The sequence below is a fragment of the Pongo pygmaeus genome, chromosome 10 (assembly GCF_028885625.2).
Source record: "Pongo pygmaeus isolate AG05252 chromosome 10, NHGRI_mPonPyg2-v2.0_pri, whole genome shotgun sequence".
Classification (NCBI taxonomy): domain Eukaryota; kingdom Metazoa; phylum Chordata; class Mammalia; order Primates; family Hominidae; genus Pongo; species Pongo pygmaeus.
The window spans coordinates 590,640-613,874 of NC_072383.2; the positions used below are offsets into that span (position 1 = coordinate 590,640).

General features: G+C 53.2%; 2 protein-coding genes across 11 annotated transcripts in view; one reads left to right on the forward strand and one right to left on the reverse strand.

Moving 5' to 3' along the window:
• Positions 1-7,456, forward strand: part of B4GALNT3 (beta-1,4-N-acetyl-galactosaminyltransferase 3) — a 104,164-nt gene extending 96,708 nt beyond the window's left edge. For 2 of the 8 annotated variants that reach the window (XM_054442618.1, XM_054442616.1), the window contains exons 15-20: positions 518-837; positions 1,577-1,730; positions 1,985-2,057; positions 2,468-2,621; positions 3,255-3,381; positions 5,288-7,456. In XM_054442618.1, the coding sequence (XP_054298593.1) occupies positions 518-837; positions 1,577-1,730; positions 1,985-2,057; positions 2,468-2,621; positions 3,255-3,381; positions 5,288-5,396 (937 nt within the window). In that variant the 3' untranslated portion in view covers positions 5,397-7,456. The other 6 variants (XM_054442614.1, XM_054442615.1, XM_063672255.1 and 3 more) reach the window with 5 other exon arrangements.
• An 802-nt stretch (positions 7,457-8,258) lies between these two features.
• NINJ2 (ninjurin 2) overlaps positions 8,259-23,235 on the reverse strand; it is a 93,432-nt gene continuing 78,455 nt past the window's right edge. For all 3 annotated transcript variants that reach the window (XM_054442619.2, XM_054442622.2, XM_054442621.2), the window contains exons 2-4: positions 9,896-10,127; positions 9,167-9,351; positions 8,259-8,630 (exon numbers count right to left, since the gene is read on the reverse strand). In XM_054442619.2, coding sequence (XP_054298594.1) covers positions 9,185-9,351; positions 9,896-10,127 — 399 coding nt within the window. In that variant the 3' untranslated portion in view covers positions 8,259-8,630; positions 9,167-9,184. The remainder of the gene's footprint in view (positions 8,631-9,166; positions 9,352-9,895; positions 10,128-23,235) is intronic.

Below are 23,235 nucleotides of genomic sequence, written 5' to 3' on the forward strand. Positions count from 1 at the left end.
CCTCAAGCCTCCCAAAGTGCTGGGATTACAGGCGTGAGCCACTGCACCTGGCATTGTGTTTTGTTTTAAATAGCCATCCTGGTGAGTGTGAAATGGTATCACATTGTGGTTTTGATTTTTATTTCTCTAGTGACTAATGATTTTGAGCCAACCAATTGACATCTATCTTATAACTCATTTTGTCTTATGGAATGTTGATTCGACCATTTTCATTGAGGGTCAGTTTCTCAGGGAACCTCTTCAGTGTGACCCCTCTTATTCAGTTCATGTACTTAGAATCTTGGAGCTGTAAAAGACCTTCAGGATCATCACAGCTCAATATGTACATTTTTAAAGATGGAGGCAGCGAACCCTAGAGAGATTGCGAATCTTGCCTGAGGCCTTACAGCCAGCCAGTGGCAAAGCTAGGACAAAAACGAGGTTGTCCCGACAATTAGCCTTGGAGGCTTCTCACACACCATGCTACCCTCCCAGTGTGGAAAGGAATTACTCAACGTCCCCACACTTTCTGCCATAGGAGGTACCAGCTACAGCGCATTGTGAACGTGGAAAAGCGTCAGGACCAGCTACGTGGGGGTCGCTACCTCTTGGAGCTTGAACTATTGGAACAAGGCCAGCGCGTGGTGCGGCTCGCGGAGTATGTGTCTACGCGAGGCTGGCAGGGCATCGATCCAGCCGGTGGGGAGGAGGCTGAGGCCCGGAACCTGCAAGGCCTGGTCTGGGACCCACACGACCGTCGGAGACAGGTCCTGAATAGCCGGGCCCAGGAACCCAAGCTGTGCTGGCCCCAGGGTTTCTCCTGGAGTCACCGAGCCGTGGTCCACTTCGTTGTGCCTGGTGAGCCTCAAGCCGAGCCTCGGCATTCTCAGGGGAGGGGTCCTAACACTGTCAGGAGCACCCACATCTGCTTTCACTGATTTGATCCCGTAAGCACTTCTGAGAAAGACCACCTTATAGTTGAGGAAACTGAGGCTCACAAAAGGAAAGTCACTAGTTTAAGGTTATGTGGCCAGTAAATGTTGGTGCTAAAAACAAACACTGCCTCATAGGCCAGTGCTCTTTCTTTCATACTAGGTTTCAGGGTTGGGTGTGATAACTGGGGTTGCTAGCACTGGGGATGATCATTGGTCTGGGGAAGTAAGACAGGGAGGGTACTTAATGAAGTGATTAGCAGGGTTTTGTATGAGAAGGAGGAACACACAACAGGCAGAAGTGTAACAACGGAGATAGGACGATGGGAATAGGACGATGATACTAAGGGACAGATAACAGGGTTTCACTAGTAGAGCGTGGCAGGGCTACTGACAATGAGCCCCAGCCAAGGCCTTCTCGTGGGCCCCCTGCCTGGGAGGAGGGAACATGGGGAGCAGGATGCAGAGGCCCCCTTAACTGGTGAGCACTCCCTCTGCCTCTTGTCTCTGTGCTGCATTGCTAATGGTTTTGCAGAGTTGCACTGTCCCCTCAGCCGAGGTCCGATGGACATTCCTGACTCATGTGGGAGCTGGGAGTGGAGGTGCTCATCCGCTCATCTTTGCCTTTTCTGTGTTTCTTTCTCCTGCCTGACCCCCTGTGGTAGTGAAGAACCAGGCACGCTGGGTACAGCAATTCATCAAAGACATGGAAAACCTGTTCCAGGTCACCAGCGACCCACACTTCAACATCATCATCACTGACTATAGCAGTGAGGACATGGATGTTGAGATGGCGCTGAAGAGGTCCAAGCTGCGGAGGTGAGGGGGACCACCAGCCAGGGGGTGGCATGGGCCACGTCCGTCCTAAAGTCCTAGCGCTGCTGGGTCCGGGGTAGAGCCAGGAGTCCCGCCCAGCCTTCCTGATTCCTAGTCTCCGACTTTTCCCAGAGGGCTCACCTGCCCATAATCCCATCCCAGGAGCACACTTCGTCTCTATTCTATGCCTGCCAACTTCCTCCAGGGGACCACCGCAGCTGAGTCCTGATACTCAGCCCTCTCTCCCCTTCCTGCAGCTACCAGTACGTGAAGCTAAGTGGAAACTTTGAACGCTCAGCTGGACTTCAGGCCGGCATAGACCTCGTGAAGGTAAAGGGCCTGGATGGGGCTTGCGAGATGGAATTCAAGGCTGGTTAAGAGGTGGAGAGACATTTGGGGTATATGAGGTGGTGAGCCCCTCAGGGAGGACGGGAATGAGGACACAGGAGGTCCTCTCTGCTGTGCTGCAGGCCAGTGCTAGGGTGGGACCAGCAAATCACAGTGGAGCATTTGCCCAGTTGTCCAGGGTCCTTGGAGCCCATAAAGAGTAGGGAGGAGTCAGAATTCACTCTGATGGTTAAGAACCGTTCAGCACTGTGGAACTCTGCCCAGAAGCTGGTTTTGTGGGAGTCTGTGAATCACTTCAATAGGGAAGACTCTGAGGCTTCTCCTAGACGGCGACCTGACCTCCTAGCTCTGGTCTGCAGGGTCTGCTGACCCTGCCCCACATCTGTCCCCAGGACCCGCACAGCATCATCTTCCTCTGTGACCTCCACATCCACTTCCCAGCTGGAGTCATCGATGCCGTTCGGAAGCACTGTGTGGAGGGAAAGATGGCCTTTGCCCCCATGGTGATGAGGCTGCATTGTGGGGCCACCCCCCAGTGGCCTGAGGGTGAGCCCTGCTCAGACTGGGGAGGGAGGAAAGACTTCTCTGATCTTGGCTCTTAACTCCGGAGCTGGGAACAGTCATGTCTGTGAGTGTCAGCACCCTCCTCTCCTGCCCCATCCTGCCCTCCTGGGGCCTTCACTCCCCTGGAAAACTCACCAGACAAGGTCCCCCTGGGCTGAGCTGCCAGCCACAGCAGCAGGTGCAGCAGTGCACACCTCCTGCCCCGTCTTCTCCTTGATTCATTCATCACACACTTACTAAGCACTGCTGTGTGCCAGATGCTCTGCCCTGTGGGGATTCAGAGATGGGAAAGGAGGCTCCCTGCCTGTGGAAAGGGAAATGGACACGTAAACTGACACACAGCTGTGTCTTCAGTGGCTGCCGCTGTCCGATCCATTTGTAGGGCTGTCGTCAGCTCGTGGGCACAGCCTGGTAGCACTGCTGAGCCCTGAACCTTAGTTAGGGGGCTTTCCTCCAAAACAGGCAAAGTACTCGTTCAGCTAAGACAGTTTTCAGCCTCCCTCACCCCCAGCCTCTGACTTTCAGAAGAGGCTCTAGGCATACAGCCTAGAAGCCTCCGTCCTTCCTCCTCCTGGCCTCTGGCTCATCTCACCCGAAGCTCCTGTCTGTCCACAGGCTACTGGGAGGTGAATGGGTTCGGGCTGCTTGGCATCTACAAGTCTGACCTGGACAGGATTGGGGGTATGAACACCGAGGAGTTCCGAGACCGCTGGGGCGGGGAAGACTGGGAGCTGCTGGACAGGTGACTGGGAAGAGGAGGGCATCCACGAGGCCTGGGAATTCCATCCCTTCAGGCGCTCTAGGCAGGGAGCCAGGCTGCAGCAGCCTAGCTGTCCCCCTCGGCCGCAGAGTCCCAATGCGCGGTAAAGAGCACTGGACTCGGAGGACGCCCTCAAATCACCGGCCTCGCTGGGACTCAGTTTCTCTATTAGAGGGGTGCGATTCGCCCTCTGTCTGTGTCACAGGGTTGGTGTGAAAATTAACATGCCTGGTACACCGTGTACCAGGTACACCAAGCTGTGTAGACATAAATGATAATGTTCTCAGCACCAAGCAGGGCACTGTGGGAGAGACTGCATCCTCCCCAGCCCAAGGGTAGTGCGCCTCCCCTCAGCTGCCGAGCGGCGAGCCCAGAGTTGTGGGAATGGATAAGTAGACCTGGCAGAGGTCAGGAAAGACGGGGCCAGCAGAAGAGACAGTGTAGACCACTGAAGAGCAAGAGGACATCCAGGAGGTGCCAGGTCGTGAGACACCAAGGGACCTGGGGGTTTGGAGCGGGAGGAAAGGGTCAATGAGATGAAAAGCCTCAGAGGGGAACACAGTACAAGCTGCTGCCTTGGCAGGTGGACAAGGAGAGCAAGAATGGGCAGGGACACCAGGCCATGGGTGGTGAGGAGGCGGAGGCTGTTCTGTGCGAGGTTCCTCTTTCAAGAAATGTGCTGCCAAGACAAGGGGCAGAGAAGATGCTGCCTTGAGATCTGAGCCTATGGGGAGGGAGCAAAGGAGAGGGGAGGGTACCCTTCAGAAGGGCATAAGCGCTGGAACAGCGTCCGCAGGAGGTGGACAGGGCAAGGTCAGGAGCACCAGGGGCACAACCTCAACCCAAAGATGCTCACTTCTTCCTGAGAGGCAGGACAAAATGCATCCACCAGTCACTGGGTCCCTATATGTGGCCGGCCATCCACATTACCTTGTTTATTTCTCCCCAGACCTCAGTGAGGTCGGCGTCATGATCTCCGTTTTCCACATGAGAAGACTGAGTCTTGTTAATAACTTGCCCCAAATCTCACTCACTCAAGTGTTAGAGGCTTGAAAACTAGGTCTATTGGTGTTTTTTCCCGTTGAGGGAAGGAAGAAAAGGAAGGTGACACACTAAGAGAATTTGAGTGAAAAGGGGGAAGTTAAAGGAACTTAGATAACTGGGATCTCATAAAAAGGGTCTGAGATCAAAGGAGCCCCCAAGGCAGCTGAAAGCCTTGCTTTGGGAAGCCGGGTCCAGCAGTCACCTCCACCTTGATATCCGTGCTGGGCCTTTGCCGCAATGCACGGCTCCTGTACAGCCCTGAACCTCCTGCCTCCTCGGAGGCTCAGGGATGCAGTTCGGCCACTCTCGGCCCTGCCAGAAGTGCGGGCCTCCCCGTGAGAGGAACACCCTGCAGGCTGTACGTGCAGAAGAGGCATGGGGAGGGCCTGGGCGCCAGGTGTCCCAGTGCAGCAGCCCTGCCTCCCTCCGTCTAGGATGTGTGCCCTGGAGGCTGGGCGCCAGTTATGGGGCACTCAGAGTGTGCCAGGAGCTGTGCTGAGCCCTCGGCATCCATCCTTCTCGTCTTCACCACCTCTGATGTATATATAGTATGTCTACTCTAATATTAGATAGATAGAATTCTATATCACACATTATCCTCTCATTACACGTATGTGATAATCATCCTAGAGATGAGCAGACAGGCTCTGAAAGAAGGCGTGACGTACCCAGTCATGCAGCTGGGATCCAAACCCAGGCTGCCTGGCTTCAAAGCCCACACCCTTCCACTGCACCTGCCTTCCCTGCCCCATGGGGAGCGAGCAGAGGGTCTGTGGTCGATGCGGAGGGGCCCCCCAGCCGCCTCCTGTGCTTCTGTTGGCTCATCCGGCTCCTCTTCCTTCAGGATCCTCCAAGCGGGCCTGGAAGTGGAGCGTCTCTCCCTCAGGAACTTCTTCCATTACTTCCACTCCAAGCGAGGGATGTGGAGCCGCCGCCAGATGAAGACGCTGTAGCCGGAGGGTGTCCGCGGGCCCAGCACTCCCCGCTCTGGACTAGCAGCGGCTCCCCAGGGCCCTGCTACTGTTCAGGGATGGGGAGTGGGGTGACGGCTGGTCTCTAAGAGGCCTCGAAGCTGACGGCCCACTCCACCTGGAGCTGTCCCCTCACAGAGGCAGCTTCCGGGGCTCCTGCCTCTGCCTCCTGGGCCTTCAGAAGGGAGGACTTTGAGAGAGAGGCCAGGAGGGGCCACTTGCTCAGTTGAGAACGGGAACAGCTCCTGAGAAGGACGGGTCAGGAAGGAGAGATCTGGCTGAGCGACGCCATCCTCATCCATGAAGGTGCACGTCCACATCCACCAAGCGCTCCTCACACCAAGCGCTGACCACCAGACACTCTTCTAGTGGATGTATTTTATTGGGGGGCGGGGATTTTAAAAACAGAAAACCAGAACTGCTGTCCAGGGCGGGGGTGAGGTTGTGCACTGAGGGACTGTCCCCACGTGCCGGCCTCCCGCCCACTCCTATGTCCCTTGGGCATTGTCCCTGGCCGCGGGGCTGGTCCCACGTGGGGCAGGTCTCTGCTCCACCCCAGGCTCGTGCCTTCCAGAGACACACATCTCCCAGTAGCCACCAAACAGCTGGCCACTGATTAGGGCATTAACTTCCTCTGGATGGCTCACTTCAGACCAGAAGCACAGAACGGGCTGTTTCTGGTGCTTGGGCATTGGGAGGTGGGGGGCTGGCGGGCAGTGGGCTTGCCACTCCCTGGCACTGGATATTCAGGCCTGCAGAACAGGCAGGGTGATGAAGGCAGAGGAGAGAAGCCCTTTCCCTTCCCGGCGTGCCTGTGGGTAAGGCCTCCGGAGAGGACTCGGAGAAGAGGTAAAGAGGATGTGGACATATCTGTCAATTTCCTTAGACGAGAAGCGGGTGGGGGCTGGACAGAAAGGGACGAAAAGGGAAGTGGAAGCTGTGAGCCTCACAGTCCAGCTCCGCCGCACACCTGCCCTTCTGCAGGGAGAGCCCTGGCCGCCTGGCCTTGAGTGGAAGAAGAGGAAAGGGTGTATGGGGGCAAAACCCTGGAGCAGGGAGCAGGATAAGAAGGGGGCGGGATGAGAGGTTTGGGGAGGTGAGGACATTGCCCTGAGATACCCCCTGGAAGCAGGGAGAGGAGTGGGAGCAGGAGGAACTGAAGAGTGGGGCAGTTTCAGGGAAAATAGCCCTGGGCCTTTTTAGTCGAGGCCACCCTTTCTGTCACCGGGTGACCTTGTACTTCTCTTGCACTAATAACCCCCGGTGCTTTTGTGGCTGGGGTTTTTCTCTTGCTGCTGCTGCCTCCGCCGCTGCTGTGAATTCACCCATGGTGCATTGGGCACTGGATCTTGAACTCCAGAGTCTGTTTAGGGAGGTGAGCACAGGGCTGGGGGAGGTGCGGCGGGGCCCCGAAGACCAGGCCACTGAGCCCCCGCTCCAGGCTGTGATGGTCCAAACCACAGCACTGGAGCTGCAGGGTCTGCCTAGTGGGCTCTGCGTTCCCCGAGAGCACGAGTTTGGCACGTGGAAGAATGGAGCCCGTGGAGAACCTTCTGGGGGTTGGGGAGAATCCCTGCCTCCCTTTAAGGAATCATGAAGGACAGAGACTTTTGAGATTGTGACTTAGGAAGGCCGTACCTACTCCCTGGGCTGTGGCTTTTTCTGGTCCCTGCTGAGGCCGACTGGCCCCTGGAGAAGGATTGCGGGGCATAGGCTAGGGCTGCAGTTGGCCAGTGGGGCTGCCAGTTTCTTTCTGGGACCACTCTCGTCCTCGGACATTGCACTGGAAGGCTGGAACCAGCCCAAACTGCCCACCTGCTTCACTTCCAATGACTAGGAGCCAGCCCAGCCTCCTGCCCTGCCCACACCCCTGCGCCCTGGCCCAGTGCCTTGCATTTGATGTTACCTCCACACCATCTGCCTTAAGGGGAAGGGCCGGGCAAGGCCCCTACTCCCTAGAGAAATGTCTTGGGTAGGGGAGGGTGTGGGATGGTGAGAGGGGAAGCATTAAATACAGCAACTTCTTAGGAAAAAAAAAAAAAGGTGCTTGTCTTTTCCTGTTGCTCTTCACGGATGTAAAGGATTGGGCTGAGGGGCCAGGTGGGTGTGCCAAGGACCCTCCCACACCACCCTCCACCCTTCCCACAAGTGTGGTGCCTGCTGCGTGTGCAACGGCCTTCTCTGCACTCTGGTTTACTCAGGAAGAAGACAACATTGTTCCTGTCTGAGCAGCTCACCGTGTAGTAGACTAGGCATTTTCTGTTCAGCAGATTAATGGAGGTTGGTGGTTTTAGCTGCGAAAAGCTATGGATACCCTGGGTGGAGAAGGCTAGATATAGGGCCAGAATGGTTTGGTGAGCAGTGGAGAGAAGCCAACGAGTGGCTGCTTCTAAACTGGCAGACCTTCTAAAATTCATTTCTGTTTGAGTTGGCATTGCTTTGCTAATGCTTTACAGATTTACCTTCCTTGTTATATTTGGCCCAGGCAAAGATCAAAATGAGTTTGCAGTCCTTAAACACATGCCTAAGGGAAGCTGAGACTGAAAGCTAGAATAGCTTACAGCAGGTTCGTGGAGAAGATTGTGCATATGTGCATCCATCTGCAATGGACTAATCTACAGTTGATGGGATTGTGACGATCCCATGGCAAGTGACGATAAGCCCAAGGCATCTGGGCCAGGAACATTGGCTCTGAGCAGAACCCACAGAGGAAGAAGTAATTTAAAAGCCTTCCCACCCTCCAGGCCTGGAGTTTGCTCTCTTGAGCCCTCTCTAAGGCACAGATGGAGACCAGCCTGGATGCCTGAGCCTGCAGGACTAGACAAATAAGTGGACTCAAGAGTGGATTTGAAGAAACCTTTATAGATACAGATTCCATTTTACAGGAAGGGAAAACTGAGGCCTGGAGCAGAAGGAAGCAGTGGGGTAGGGTCAGAACCAGAGTCCTTAAGCCGGGCAGACTTGGCCTTAGACAGACGTCCAGGAGATGCTACCAGGAAGGTATGGCTGGCAGTACCTGCGTCTGAGCTCAGCACTCCAGACCAAGATGGAAGTCCCTTAGACCAATAAGAAAAAAAATCACTTTTTAACTCAGGTGCTGTGGGTAGGGAGCAAGGGCAGCTATACTGTCCTTTCAGGAGCTCTCCTGGGCTGTGGAAAGTGCCCACGAGCCTGGCACATCACGGAGGAAGGAGGCAGGATTTCCAGGCCCAGAACCTGTTGGGGAAGCAGAGAAGAGGCAATGAGGAGGGCAGGCCAGATCAGTGCCCCTCAACCTTCAGCAGGCCCAGGATGCACCTGGCCACCTTACTCATGCACGTGCCTGTAGCATGTGCTCGAGCAGAGCCTGAGATTCTGCATTTCCAGCAAGTTCCTGGGTGGTTTGTGGATGCTGCTGGCCCATGGACCACAGTCAGTAGCAAGAGCTGCTAGACAGTGGCAGGGAGAAATTCCCCATCTCCACCTTTCCTCTTGCCGGAGGGGCAGAGTCAACCACTAATGGCATTGCCTCCACCCTGTCCCAGACCGTGGGAAACCTGAGCCTGAGAACAGAGAGCCATTAACACAGCAGTGGGGCTTTGTGCAGGCCTCGCTGAGGCCAGGCTCTTGCAGATCCTCTCCTTGCTCTCGGAGCTACAGGCCTTCCCCCTTTGTTTGGCAAAAGGGATCTGTTTCTTGCCCCAAAGCTCCAGAGGAGAGAGAAGGGCCACGCGGGGAGCCCCTGGAGCTGGGGTTCCTCCGTCCTCCCTCACCTGGGTCCCAGGCTGTATTCAGAGAGGATTCCTTGAGGCCCTGGCAGCCAGGAACCCTGTCTTATGTGCCCCGAAGGCTGTAATGAAAACATTGATGACCACAGTGAAGAAGACCAAGATGGTGGCTGCGTTGTTGAGCTGGTTGAGTCGCCACTGCTTTTCTACCTCATTCAGGTTCAGCCGTGCTGCAGGGAAATGAAGTGGGGGGAAAGGGTCAGAGACGGGACCACAGCACAGAGCTGCCCCCACAACACCCACCAGAGTTTGGAGAGAGGGGCCCTTCAGAAACCCATGTGGCAGAAATCAAGGGAGGTGGTCATCATCGGGCTGAGATGCCTCTGCCCTCGCCAACCAGTACATGGGGCACCCTAGTGTGCCTCATCCCACCAGGATTTGGGAACTTAAGCTGGGTCCTCTAAGCATGGGGACGAGTGCTCATGGAAGAAGCGGTGAGCGAGTGAGTTAGCAGTTAGCGAGGTGCTGACGCAGTCATTCAGCAGGTACTGCGGAGGGTCTGCTCCGTGGGATACCAGGAGATAGGACAGGGCGCCTGCCCTCGCGGGGTGGAAGTTGGTCTTTGGGCCTCTGTTAGCAGAGGGCTCACTGCAGGTCAGCATGTGGTTGCGAAGCTGCATGCAGCAATGCAGCATGGCCCAGGGAACACGTGGGGCCTTTCTGCCGGCCGCAGGTGCCGAGGCAGAAGGCCTGACTGCAGGCTGGGCTCCTCACCAATGACCACGAGCAGGACACCGATGACCACCTGCAGGAGCAGAGAGAGGCTGATGAGGGTGACCAGGGTGGTGTAGTAGTGAGAGGATGGTCCTTGCTCCAGCACCGCCTTCAGCCGCATGGCGTTGGACATGAACAGGGCCACGTCCAGCATGCTCTCCGCCACGCTCTTCTTGGTGGCGTAATGGTTCAGGTTGATGGGCTGGCTCCTCCTGGGGTCGGAGCTTCCAGGCTGTAGGGGAGAAAGCACAGACTTACCAAGGGGGGCTCTGGAAGGGAAGCAGTTGGGAGGTGGGAGAGAGGAGAGAGGTTTTAAAGCTCTTTCCAAACCAGGTGGGAAGCTCAGGGCAAATGATACCCTTAGTTTCATGGCCTGATAAAATTAAGGGTTGGACTAGAAAACCCGTAAGGATCTCTGCACTCTGAAATGACATTCTGTTGCAGTGGATATTTCCTGGAGAGTCACCCCCTGCCTCACACCTTCGCACATCTGGCTGGAGAAAGCCGGGAGGGTTCTCTGCTGCTGGTAAAATGCACCTTCCTCATCCTGTTCACTATTTTAACTGGGCCAGGCCTCAGCTTTGGGCTGTGTTCTTTTCCTCTGAGAGGAAAGCACCTGAGAAGACAATAAAAAGAGCTTGGAGGCTTGGGTGAAATAGAGAAAGGCACCTCCTCTCGCATAATGCCGTGGCCCCCAAGGTAGGGTGCACAGCTCAGCAACTGATCATCGGCTGGATTTCCATCCCTCAGGAGCACTGGAGCTGCTGCCCTGCTCAGGCACACACGCTGTCAGACACAGGCTGTCAGCATACACATGCATGCATGCATGATGTATACACACAGTAATGCATACTAGTTAAACACTCAAGTCATTTTAATTATTACTTTTGGCTAGGATTTATTGAAGCATAATTTACTAAAGCTTCTCCAGAAGCCACTAACTCCAAAAGACAGAATCACAATACAGGGCATATGCTACGGGCCTCTGGGTTGGGTCAAGAAATTCAGACTGGGCACCATGACCAAGGGCAATCTGCAGTCACTCAAGAGTACTTGGAAGATTGATTTAGCAGTGGTGCTTGGAACAGATTGGGCCAGGAAGGGCTAGAAGCAGGGAGAGTCATTTAAAAGTTATAGTCTTGATTTAGGATCAGAGTGAAAAGGAACTGAAGTGGAGCAAGGTGAGAAAGGAAGGAATGGAGGACTCTGAAAGATGCTACAGCCTGGAGGTAGGGAAGATGACCCAGCAGATCACCATGACACGACAGATACCTGCTGAGTGGGGACAGATGGATGGATAGATGGATGCATACCTATATATACGCAGTGATGCATACTAAACACTCCTAATTTGTTTTTAATTTTTTTGGCTAGGATTTATTGAAGCATAATTTACATTTGATTTTGTTTTGAAGTATAAAATAAAGCTTCATGGATGAAGGGATGGATGGAAGGATGGAGAGATTGATGGGTGGATGGATGGATGGATATGTGGATGATTGGATGGGCAGGTCTCAGAGGGTCTGGAATGTTCCTTGTACTTCCTGCAACCCCAGCAAATCACTTCACTTCTCTGTACCTCAGGGATTTACACAGAGTACAGTTGATTTACACATAGGCTGACTGACTTAGCCTATCTATCAGAACCTTTGAATTCTATGAGCCCTTAGGATACCCTGAAATGAGTCTGGGTGTGGTGGCTCATGCCCGTAATTCCAGCACTTTGAGAGGCCAAGGCAGGGGGATCGCTTGAGGTCAGGAGTTTGAGACTAGCCTGGCCAACATGGCAAAATCCCGTCTCTACTAAAAATACAAAAAAATCAGCTGGGTGTGGTGGCGCACGCCTGTAGTCCCAGCTACTCAGGAGGCTGAGGCAGGAGAATCACTTGAACCAGGAGGCGGAGGTTGCAGTGAGCAGAGATCGCACCATTGCACTCCAGCCTGGGCGGCAGAGTAAGACTTGTCTCAAAACAAAAACAAAAACAAAACTCTGAAATGCAGTGGTCTCCAGACTTTCTTGATAGTGTAATCTCAGCATTAAAAACTGTTTTGGCTATGCATCCTCAATATATGTACATTCTTCCATTATCAATTATACATATTTTTATTGGACATATATATATATATATATATATAGTAAAACATGCAAAAGTAGAAACATTTGAAAGGATTAGATAAAATTCAATATAAATAGAAGTTTAATTTTCTTATCCTAAAATATAGTCTTGGGCACTCATCTTTGGAGACCCAGCTCCAATCCACATGCCCGGCTACAGATTGGACCAATCCTCTCCTTAGGCCAACAGAAGGGGGCCTCTCTTCCCCAGTCCTTCTTCTAACGTTTGCCTTCAAAGCTTAGCCCCATGTCTCCACCCTGCTCTTCTTGCTTTCTTTTCAAGCTCCTGGCCCTTTGCTCTGTTTGCCAGGAGGGTGCGCATGCACAGACACATTCAAGAGGCACAGGGTGGGTCCTGGGTGCTAACAGCGCCTGCTCTGACGGAATCCACCCTGGCAGCCTCTGCCCCGCAGGCTGCCCCTCTCTGACTCTGTGGACCTATCACTGGAGGATCAAACATACAGGAGTGGCTCTTTCACTCTGACCACGCTCCAGGCCATCAGCTTTCTACACGGGGCAGTTCCCTGCACCTGGGTTGTTCATTATTGAGATTCTGAGAGTCCTCAACTTCTGGTCAGGGCAGGACTCACAGAGGGTAATCAGGAGTGTGCACTTTGGCCAGTGGAGCAATTGAAACACTTTCTCTGGGAGAGTAGAATGGAGACCAGTGGGTAGCATTCATTCAACAGATTGAGTGTACATGCCAGGCGGTGCTTGGGGCTATGAGGACCCCAATGCCAAACAAGGCATAGTTGCTGCCCCTCCTTGGGATCCTGGGTAAGCACTGGGCCACAGGCTGCTCACAACAGGCCCTGGCAAACTCCTTTTGACAGCCACCAAAATCAGGCTGGGGCCCAGGGCCCACAGAAATAAGAAAAAAGGCTGTAGGCACGAAGGGAATGGAGTGCTCACTATCTCTCCCGTCTTCCTTCGTGTTTGATTTTGCTGGGACCAGGGTTTCAGCTGGTGCTGGGGGCAGCCAGTGAGGTTGGAGGAGGTAGGGACAGAGGGTGAATGAGGATCTGCATGGACTTGGGAGGCCACACACAGCATTCAGGGCCTTTGGAAATCCAGTTCAAGCAAGGCTGGCTTGTCTAGGGCCAGCTGGCCTGGTTGGTTAGGGCCAGGGATCCCAGGGCCAACACTTCACAAAGGCCCATGGTAAATGTTAGCCCCAAGGCTTCAACCTGTGGTCTTGGCCCATTTGGTGAAGGTTTGTCCTCGGTCTCCAAGAGCACTCATTAGGCAAGAGAGTCTCACCCCCTGCCCCCAAATTCAAAGTGTCTCTGCCCAGGCTCAACTGTGCCCCCTGGCCTCCCTGCCCCATGGCTGTGCCACCCCTCCTCTCTCTTCCCCTTCCTCCAGTTTGTCCAGTAGCAGCAAGCTTTGCCCTTTCTCCTCTTTCCTGTTCTAGCTCAGAGGGAGACAGATCCCCTTCCCCCCACATGTGTTGTTAACAGTGGACAAAACCTTAGACCCAAACCTCTAGTGGTATGTGTTGAGCACCGACCAAATAGTGGGGGAAGGGGTGGCAGGGGGTGGCAGGGGTGAGTACTCGGGCAGCACAGAGGTCCTCCCAACCTCTATGGAAAGTATTGCTATTTGTAAGTTTTAACAGAGCTGGTTGGCTTTTGTTGTTAAATTAATCTAAGAGCCATTGTTTCGCAGGGGATGTGAGGCTCGCAGTGTGCTTACGGGGTGCGCCTCATCCTTTCCTCTCTAAGCTGGGCCTACTCAGGACTGCCTTTCACTGCGGGTGCTGGGCGGGATCAGGGTGTCCCCTCCTGCTCCGCAGGCGCCAGTTTTCCAGAGTGTCCACACGGTGGCAAGCAGGGTCCAGAGAAGTGACTTGGGCACCACGGCTGCCGGGTGGTGTTTCCACCCCGAGGCACCCACGCGCGGGACGAGATTAATGGGAAACCTGGACCTCTCCGAGGCCCAGGACGGGAGCCTCGCCCGCAAGTCTGGATGGGCCGAACTAAAACCCACCAAACGCGTGTGTCAAGCCAGAGTTCAAGAATCAACCGAAGCTGAAACGAGCCAGTGTGGGGTGGGGAGACCGAGAAGGGAGGGGCCTCCAGCACAACCTGCAGCCTCGGGGACGGCGGACCGAAGGGCCGGCAGTGAGGCCCTGGGTGAAGGTGCCTGGAAAGGAGTCCTCTCATGGCAGCATCTTTAAAAGCAGGGAGCGGGTGTTTCTAATCCTTGTGGGCCAGTTTAGGTGCAGCCCTGCTCAGAGGCAGAGGGATGGATGGAATGACCTGAGGGCCCTCCCTTCTAGTGGGAGGAGTGGATCAGATAAAGCCCTAAATCCTGCAGGGGGTCATCCTTTTCGCCCACAGCCCAGGGACTGGGAGCAACTCCACAGGGGTCAGGATGATAGAGGAGTGGGGAGCGCAGCAGGGTGGCCCCCATCCTGCTCAGAGGAGCTGGCCCTTTAAGGCCAGGCCCAGGCGGGTCGGGAACAGAGACCGGGAATGTGGGCTGGACCGAGGAGCAGAGCCACCCAGCGTGAGTCATTCCTGTTTCACCGGACTCTTCACCGCTGGCTCTCGCTGGCCGCCCTCCCCTGGCCCTGGCCCCGGCCCTGGCCCTCCCTGCAGAGCTGGTCCGGGTGGGCTGGCGACCTCCACCACCACAAGCGCACAGGGCTCTGCCACTCCCCTCCCCTTCTGTGCTGCTCCTGGAGGAGCAGGGGACCGGTGGGCTAGGACGCCTGGTCTCTGAGCCCAGCTCTGCCTCTGGGCTTGGCACTTTGTGGTCAGTTTCCACATCTATAAAACTGGAGGAAAATCCCATCTCTGGAGGGCAGAGGCCCTGGACAGCAGAACGACACTTTGCTCCTTCACAGAAGGAAGGACAGAATCCCATTTTCCCAGGCTGAGGTCCCTCTCTCAGTGGGCATCTTCCTCAGGTCTCATCTGCCCCACCCCACTTGCCCCTCCCCTGCCACTCAGCGGCGGCGGGACACTGACCCAAGACTCCTTGCTTTGGGCTCCCAGAGTCTCTTTTCAAGGCGCGGTTGCCTGTGGGAAAGGCTGCCCATCAAAATCTGGCCAACCAATGACACCTGGACACCTGGACACCTGGACCAGTGACACCTGGGGAGTCTGGGGCAGCATGAAGCTGGAGTGCGGCGAATGTGGGAAGGTGGGAGTAGATCCAGAGTTTGATCTGGACGCCCCTGGGCATCTGGGCAACAAGAGGACGTGGGTTTGGTGATTGGGATGAGGCAGGGAGGTGGGGGACACCACAGACCCAGCGGTTTGCCCCATTCCCGGGCCTGCCTGGCACAGTCGTTACCCTCCCTCTTCCGCACCCTCTCTCCTTCCAGCTCAGACTTCCCTGTCACCTAGGCCTCTTGCCAAGTCCCAGCTCCTAAGGCTGGTGCGATTCCATCCCTTGAAGTCAAGGATTGCTTCATTGTTCTGCCAGACAGCCCTTTATCCCTTAATCCTTGTGGGCCTGTATTTTTGTTTATTTGCAGAACTTAGGTTGGATAGGAAAGGAATGCCTTTTTTAACAGAAAAGTAAACGTTTTTCATTGTTTATCGACTTTATGGTCAGTGGGGACCATAAGCTCCAACAGATCATTCTGCTGTTTCTTGGAAACAAGATTACAGGGCTGTTCTCCAGAGGGCCGTGGAGGTTGGGTAAACCCCAGAGTGGTAAGTAACTGCCCTACCAAAAAGCCATGGAGCCCGCAGATCAGTGTGTTTAGGCCCTGGGGCCTGTGGCAGGCAGTGTGTGTCCCATGGGGAGGTGTAGGCCTGGTGAGGGGAGTTGTAGCAGCCTGGAGGGCGTCACCAAAGGCACCTTGACCACATTCCAACCCTGCTTTAATGAGTGAGCAAGCCAGGCCCGGAGCACTGGATACCTTTTCTTATCTGCGAGATTGAAGGGACTGGAACACAGGCTTCCTTGGGTCCGTCCTAGCACGGAGTGATCGAGGGATGGGAAAGCCGGCTCTGAGTGGAGAATCCCGGGGGCTGAGGACATCGCTGAGAGCCCACTGCAGGGCATGGGTGACCCTCCCATGAGTCATTCCTGCCAGCCCTGAGAAGATCTGCACGGGAGGGAGCTTCCTGTGTGCCAGCTCACAGTCAGGGCTACACACTAGACAGGCCCAGAGGAACAGGGGCCTGTCACCCTTCTGGTGGCCTCAAAATGACCGACTGCCCAGGAAAGCCAGGCCTCCCTTGAGAAGGGGACAGTGGCAACCTAGGCTTTTGGAAAGCTGATTTCTCACAAAGGGAAAGGGTGGGTCCCAGCCTGGGAAGAGTGATTCGTTCAAAGGAAGGGGCTTAGGTGAACTTTTAATTCGGTGTCAGTCCCTTGTCAGAATTCAGTTGGGAAGGATGCCTGGGCCTGTCCCACTGCGTGCACACATAGTGGGTTCTCAGCGCACTGGAACGATGGTGGTTCCCACTTACAGAGGACATACCTTGTGCCTGGCACAGGGTTAAACACAGGACATGAATCACCTTACGTAGTCCTCACAACAGTTCTGCGAAGTAGGTGAGGGCATCATCATCACAGTTGAGAAAATGGAGGCTCAGAGAGACTAAGTAACTTGCCCAAGATCACACAGCAGAGTTTTTAATCCCAATCCTCTATGTGCCAGAGCCTGTATTTTTTTTTTTTTTTTTTTTTTGAGATGGAGTTTCACTTTTGTTGCCCAGGCTGGAGTGCAATGGCACAATCTCAGCTCACTGCAACCTCCCCCTCCTGGGTTCAAGCGATTCTCCTGCCTCAGCCTCCCGAGTAGCTGGGATTACAGGTGTGTGCCCCCACACCTGGCTAATTTTTGTATTTTTTTTTTTTTTTTTTTGAGACGGAGTCTCGCTCTGTCGCCCAGGCTGGAGTGCAGTGGCACGATCTCAGCTCACTGCAAGCTCCACCTCCCGGGTTCACGCCATTCTCCTGCCGCAGCCTCCTGAGTAGCTGGGACTACAGGTGCATGCCACCACGCCCGGCTAATTTTTTGTATTTTTAGTAGAGACGGGGTTTCACCATGTTGCCCAGGCTCGTCTCAAACTCATGACCTCAGGTGATTCACCTGCCTCAGCCTCCCAAAGTACTGGGATTACAGGCGTGAGCCACCACACCAGGCCTAGAGCCTGTAATCTTCACCCTTACTCTACTGCCCCCGAGAAGTGGAAGACATACTCCCTACTCCAAGGAGTTTAAGATTGAAAGATAAACACATGCAGTCTGGCTGGGTGTGGTGGCGCATGCCTATAATCTTACCAGCTATTTAGGAGGCTGAGACAGGAGAATTGCTTGAACCTCAGAGGTGGAGGTTGCAGTGGGACAAGATTGCACCACTGCACTCCAGCCTGGGCAACAGAGCAAGAGTCTGTCTAAAAGGAAAAAAACAGAAAAACAAAAAACAAACAAACAAAAACAGATAAAAAACAAAAACATATGCAGCCTAAGATGAAAGAAGACTAATCCCATAAGGTACACATGCACACTTACTAAGAGGAGGCATAACCTCTACCTGAGTGAAACTTGTCCGAGGTTTGGCTGAATCTGCAGTGGGGCTGTGTCCCTGAGCCCTGCACTGCTGCCGCAGAAGGGGCACTAGACCCAAAGACCAGAAGGCAAAAGGCTTGGGTTCAAACTGTTAAGAAGGGACCTGGGTGACTGGAAGAATAGGGTTGAGAGAGGGAATTTTATCTGTACATTTTGAATTTTGAACTGTGTGAATGAACTATCTTAAAAAATAAATTTGTGGCCGGGCAAGGTGGCTCATGCCTGTAATCCCAGCAGTTTGGGAGGCCGAGGTGGGTGGATCACCTGAGGTCAGGAGTTCGAGACCAGCCTGGCCAACATGATGAAACCCCGTCTCTACTAAAAATACAAAATTAGCTGGGTGTGGTGGTGCATGCTTATAATCACAGCAACTTGGGAGGCTGAGGCAGGAGAATTGCTTGAACCTGGGAAGGCAGAGGTTGCAGTGAGCCGAGATGGTGCCACTGCAATCCAGCCAGGGCAACAAGAGCAAAACTCTGTCTCTAAAATAAATAAATAAATAGGCCAGGCATGGAGGGAGGTTGCAGTGAGCTGATATTGTGCCACTGTACTCCAGCCTGGGTGACAGAGCGAGACTCCATCTCAAAAAAAAATAATAATAATAATAAATTTGTAACAAAAGCAAATAAGCACTCTGCTATGGCCTGAATGTGCCTCCTAAAGTTTATGGGTTGGAAACTTAATCCCTACTGTAATAGTGTTGAGAAGTGGGAACTTTAAGAGGCAATTGGGTCACGAGGGCTCTGCCCTCATTTATGCAATAATGCCATTATCATGGCAGTGGGTCAGGTTATCTCAGGATTAAAAAAAAAAAGATGAGCTTGGCTCCCTTCCTCTCTCTTGTGCTTGCAAGCTCTCTGGCCCTGCCACCTTCTATCAGGGAAGGATGTGGCATGAAGGCCCTCATCAGATGCCAGTGCAATGTTCTTGAACTTCCCAGTCTCCAGAACCTTGAGCCAAATACAATTCTATTGTTTATAAATCACCTAGTCTCAGTTATTCTGTTACAGCAACACAAAACAGACCAAGACATACCCCCAAAAGGCCAGTGGTTAAAATAAACATGTTAAAACAAAACTGAATTTATGACTTCATCTCACCCAGACCCTAGCTGGTCCTCCTCTGAAGTGGGAATAATATCTGCCCTGTCTAGCACAAAGGGCTGTTAGAAAGATCAATAGGATAATGTGGGTGAATGTGCTTTGAAAACTGTGAAGTATTAAACAAATATGAGATGAGAGGGAAATCTATCCCACACAGGATTATACTCCCACGTGTGGGCCTAGAGGCATTTTAAATACTGTGTTGTGACTCAGGGCCCGTCCCAGCCCCAATTTCGAAGTAGGCACCATTTTTGGTCCTAACAACTTCCATTGTGTTTGAAATGCCTCCTGTACACATTGGGCAGCCTCTCTCCTCGCTCCTGCTCTCGCCTTCGAGCTGCCTGCAGGAAGGGAAACACTCACACAAGCCCACCTGCACTGGGTCTCCAGGGTCACTGTTACTCAAGTGTAGTCCTCTCTCCTGGGGCCCCCACCCACCTCTCTAGCCTGGTCCCCAGCTCCTCCTCCCACCCCTGAAGAGCGAACCCTGTGCCAGGTTCTGTGATGCTCAGACGTGCGGGGCCACACCAGATTACTCACTGTTCCCTGAACACACCCCACCCTTCCCAGCTGCTCCTGCTCTGCTCCGGGACTAAAGGCCTTTCTTTCTTCACCATGCTCCCCCCGGGGAAAGCCTCCCCTCCTTTCCAGACCCTGTGCTCAAGTGCACTCCACCAAGGCCCTGTTTGAAAGAAGGTCGCCTGCTCCCTGGCCTGTGCTGGCCTTGGGCGTTGTTGAGACCTCCTGAGACGGCTCCTTCTGCTGCCCACTTTAGCACACGGACCCCATCTTCCACAGGCCTGAGTTTCCACGGAGCCTAGCTCAGCACCTTGCCCACGTGAGGTACACAATGAGTGATGATCGCATTGAATTTTTATGAGACAGCTTTTTCGAAAAAGGCAAAAGTAAGGCTCTTTAAGGGTGGGGCTTCAGGCACAGTGGCTTCTGGGTGGGGGAGAGGAGTTTGGGGAGTGAGGCTTTGCTCTTAAACTAAACGCCCCCACTGCAGGGAGAGCCCTTTTTTCCCTAGATCCTGCCTTTGCTCAGCAGTCCTGAGGGAGCCTCAGGGAATGAATGACTGGGGCTGGAAGCTGCAGCTGGTCTTCAGGCCAAAAGCTGTAAAAGCCCAGACCCCTGAGGCCTTCTGTCTGGGGCAGGCGGCATGCAGGCTCCCTGACTGCAGCCTTGCCCTGCCAAGAGCAGTGATCTCGCCCTTAAAAATCAACAGTCTCTAATCCACGTCGGGGTGGGGTGTCTTTTGCGTGTTATTCCAGCAATAATACGTAACTGGTCCAGAAACCTCCTCTGAGCCCTGGGCAGAGTCTCCCTGAGAGTTCCAGCCCTTGCCCCGAGCTACAAACTGGGACCTAAAGCTGCAGCACCTAAAGCTCCCCGGAAGGCCTGCGGCGGCGCCGTTGTCCACCGAGGGGCGCCAGGACACAGCGTGGCGAGGTCCCAGCTCCCCCCGCCGGCGCGGGCACCCCCGGGCTTTGCCGCTGTGTGATGGAGCAGACGGACGGGTTTCTCTCCAGCAAAAGGGGGCCTTGCATCACAAGCAGAAGCAGAGTGTGGAGGGAAGAACAGGAAAGCACGTGCGTTGAAACCGGAACGCAGAGGGGCCTGCTTGCTTTCTCGTTGATTTTAGTTATTGCTGGTTTTCTGAGACAGGCCCTTGCTCTGTCGCCCAGGCTGCGGTGTGGCGGCCCAGTCATAGCTCACTGCAGCCTCGACCTCGGGGCTCAAGCGATCCTCCTGCCTCAGTCTCCCACAGTGCCGGGACTGCAGGCGCGAGCCACCACCCCGGCCTCCGTGCTCTTTGTTAGGGAGCATTTTCCACCTCCCCTGCAAGAGGCGCCTCTGTCAGTGGCTTTCAGAAAAGATTGTTGTCATCTCGGGGTTCAGAGTTAATCGTGGATTTACCTACCACACAGACATTTCCAAAGAATCGATCTGCTCCCTCTCAATATCCACCCTAAACAAGGGCACTTTCCCAATCAGGGCCTTGTCCTGGGGCTTGCAGACCCACCTGGCCTTTTGCTCTTTCCTCGATGCCCATTTTAGCTGTGAGGTTCTCAGAGACATTCCCCAAAGCCCTCCCAGCCCCAGACCCACCTGGCTTTTTGCTCTTTCCTCGATGCCCATTTTAGCTGTGAGGTTCTCAGAGACATTCCCCAAAGCCCTCCCAGCCGATCTCTGCTGACTTCGATCCTACTCATCCTCAAGGGCTAACAAAATCGCTAAAATTTAAACAGTAATAATTAAGTAACGATATTGCTGTGTGTCAGGCGTGACTCCACAAAGCAGGTATTAATACAGATGGTCCCCAGCATTTGCACCATCGTAAGTGATACACTTTACAAACTGTGCTTCAAGTATCCATACAACCACTCTCTTTTTCACTCTCAGTACATTATTCAATAAATTACACAAGATATTCAATACTCTATTATAAAGTAGGCTTTGTGTTAGATGATTTTGCCCAGCAGTAGGCTAGTGTAAGTGGGCTGAGCACGCTGAAGTTAAGCTAGGCTAAACTATGAAGTTCAGTAGGCTAAGTGTATTAAATGCATTTTGAGTTACGATATTTTCAACTTACTATGAGTTTATCAGAATGTAGCTCTATCATACGTTGAGAAGCAACAGTAGTCTCATATATATATATACATGTATATATGTATATATATATATATTTTTGGCACGATCTTGGCTCACTGCAACCTCCACCTCCTGGATTCAAGCGATTCTCCTGCCTCAGCCTCCCAAGTAGCTGGGATGTAGTCCCATTCTACAAGTGAAGAAGTTGAGGCTCAAAGAGGTCAAATGCCCAAAGTCACCAGATACTAAGGGATGGCCCCAGTGTCTAAATCCTAAGCCTGTGTTTTTCTCCTATATGCCAGCGGTTCTCCACGTATGCTCCTTGAAGTAGCAGCAGCAACATCATCTGAAAACTCACTAGAAATGAAAAATTTTAAAATTTTTGTAGAGATGGGGTCTCACCATGTTGGCCAGGCCAGTCTCGAACTCCTGAGTTCAAGCAATTTTCCCACCTCAGCCTCCCAAAGTGTTGGGATTACAGGCGTGAGCCACTGCACCAGGCCCCGAGATCACCCTTTTATTTATTTATTTTTTAAGACAGGGTCTCCCTCTGTCACCCTAATGGAGGAAACCATCCCTCACATTGTCTTATGCCCAATTTCTGCCTCCAAAGAAAGAAGAAGTAAAAACTAAAAGGCAGAAATGAAATCCACAAGCAGACAGCCCGGCGCCACACCCTGGGCCTGGTAGTTAAAGATCGACCCCTGACGTAATCTGTTATTTGTATAAGAAAAGCACTGTGAAGATCCCTGTCCTGTTCTGCTCCGTTCTAATTACCCGTGCATGCAGCCCCCCGGTCACGTACCCCCTGCTTACTCAATCAATCACAACCCTCTCACGCACAGCCCCTTAGAGTTGTGAGCCCTTAAAAGGGACAGGAATTGCTCACGCGGGGAGCTCGGTTGTTGGAGACATGAGTTTTGCCGAAGCTCCCGGCCGAATAAAGCCCTTCCTTCTTTAACTCGGTGTCTGAGGGGTGTCGTCTGCAGCTTGCCCTGCTACAACCCAGGCTGGAGTGCAGTGGTGCAATCATGGCTCACTGTAACCTCAAACTCCGGGGCTCAAGGGATCCTCTTGCCATAGCCTCCTGGGTAGCTGGGACTACAAGTACACACCACTACACTACATTTTTAAAACGTTTTTTGTAGGAATTTGGTCTCGCTATGTTGCCCAGGCTGGTTTTGAACTCCTGGCCTCAAGGGATCCTCTCATCTTGCACCCTCAAAGTGCTGGGATTACAGGCATGAACCACTGCAGCCGGCCGAGAGCACGTATTTTTTAAGTATTAGAGCTGGACTTTGAACCCAGCCAGGCTCTGGATTCTGTGTCCTTAACTGCTACAGCCCTGGAAGCATAGGCTGTGTAAGTCCCTCAACTATGAGGACCAGTCTAAAATATTTATAGGTAGCATATCTAGATCATTCCAGAGAGGAGTGAATGGATCGAAACCATCTCTTGAACCAGCAGCCAGAGGCCCCAGCAGCTCCTGTCTTCCCAGCCCAGTGCTCCTCGTGAGTCTGTAAGGGTCTAGTGCTTTTATTCCCAGATCCTTTTCATGTCTTCACTCAGAAGCACTTAGAGCCTCTCGTTTTTGCTGAACCTTAGATTTTGTGGTGGAGCCTAAATCCAGACAGGAAACCTAAACACGGGTAAGTGGAAAGGACTTTCAGAACAATTAATCATGAAGCAAAATATCAACATTCCACATAAGGGTGTATATGAGTTTTGTATGTTCCCACTAGATTATACATTTCCAAAAGGTAAGAGTTATTTCCTCGGGATTTAAGGCAATTAGAATAAGAAGCAATGGGAGTTGAGCCTACAGTCTCTGGCTATCGTCCAGGTGAGACCTCATGAAGTAGATCAGATCTGACAGTGAGATGGGAAAAAGGGAAGGTGGTAAATTTCCCACCCCACCCAGCCCTGCAGACAGCCTGCCAAGATTCCTATTGAGTTCAGTTCAACAAACCTGTTTCCAGCTCCTTGCA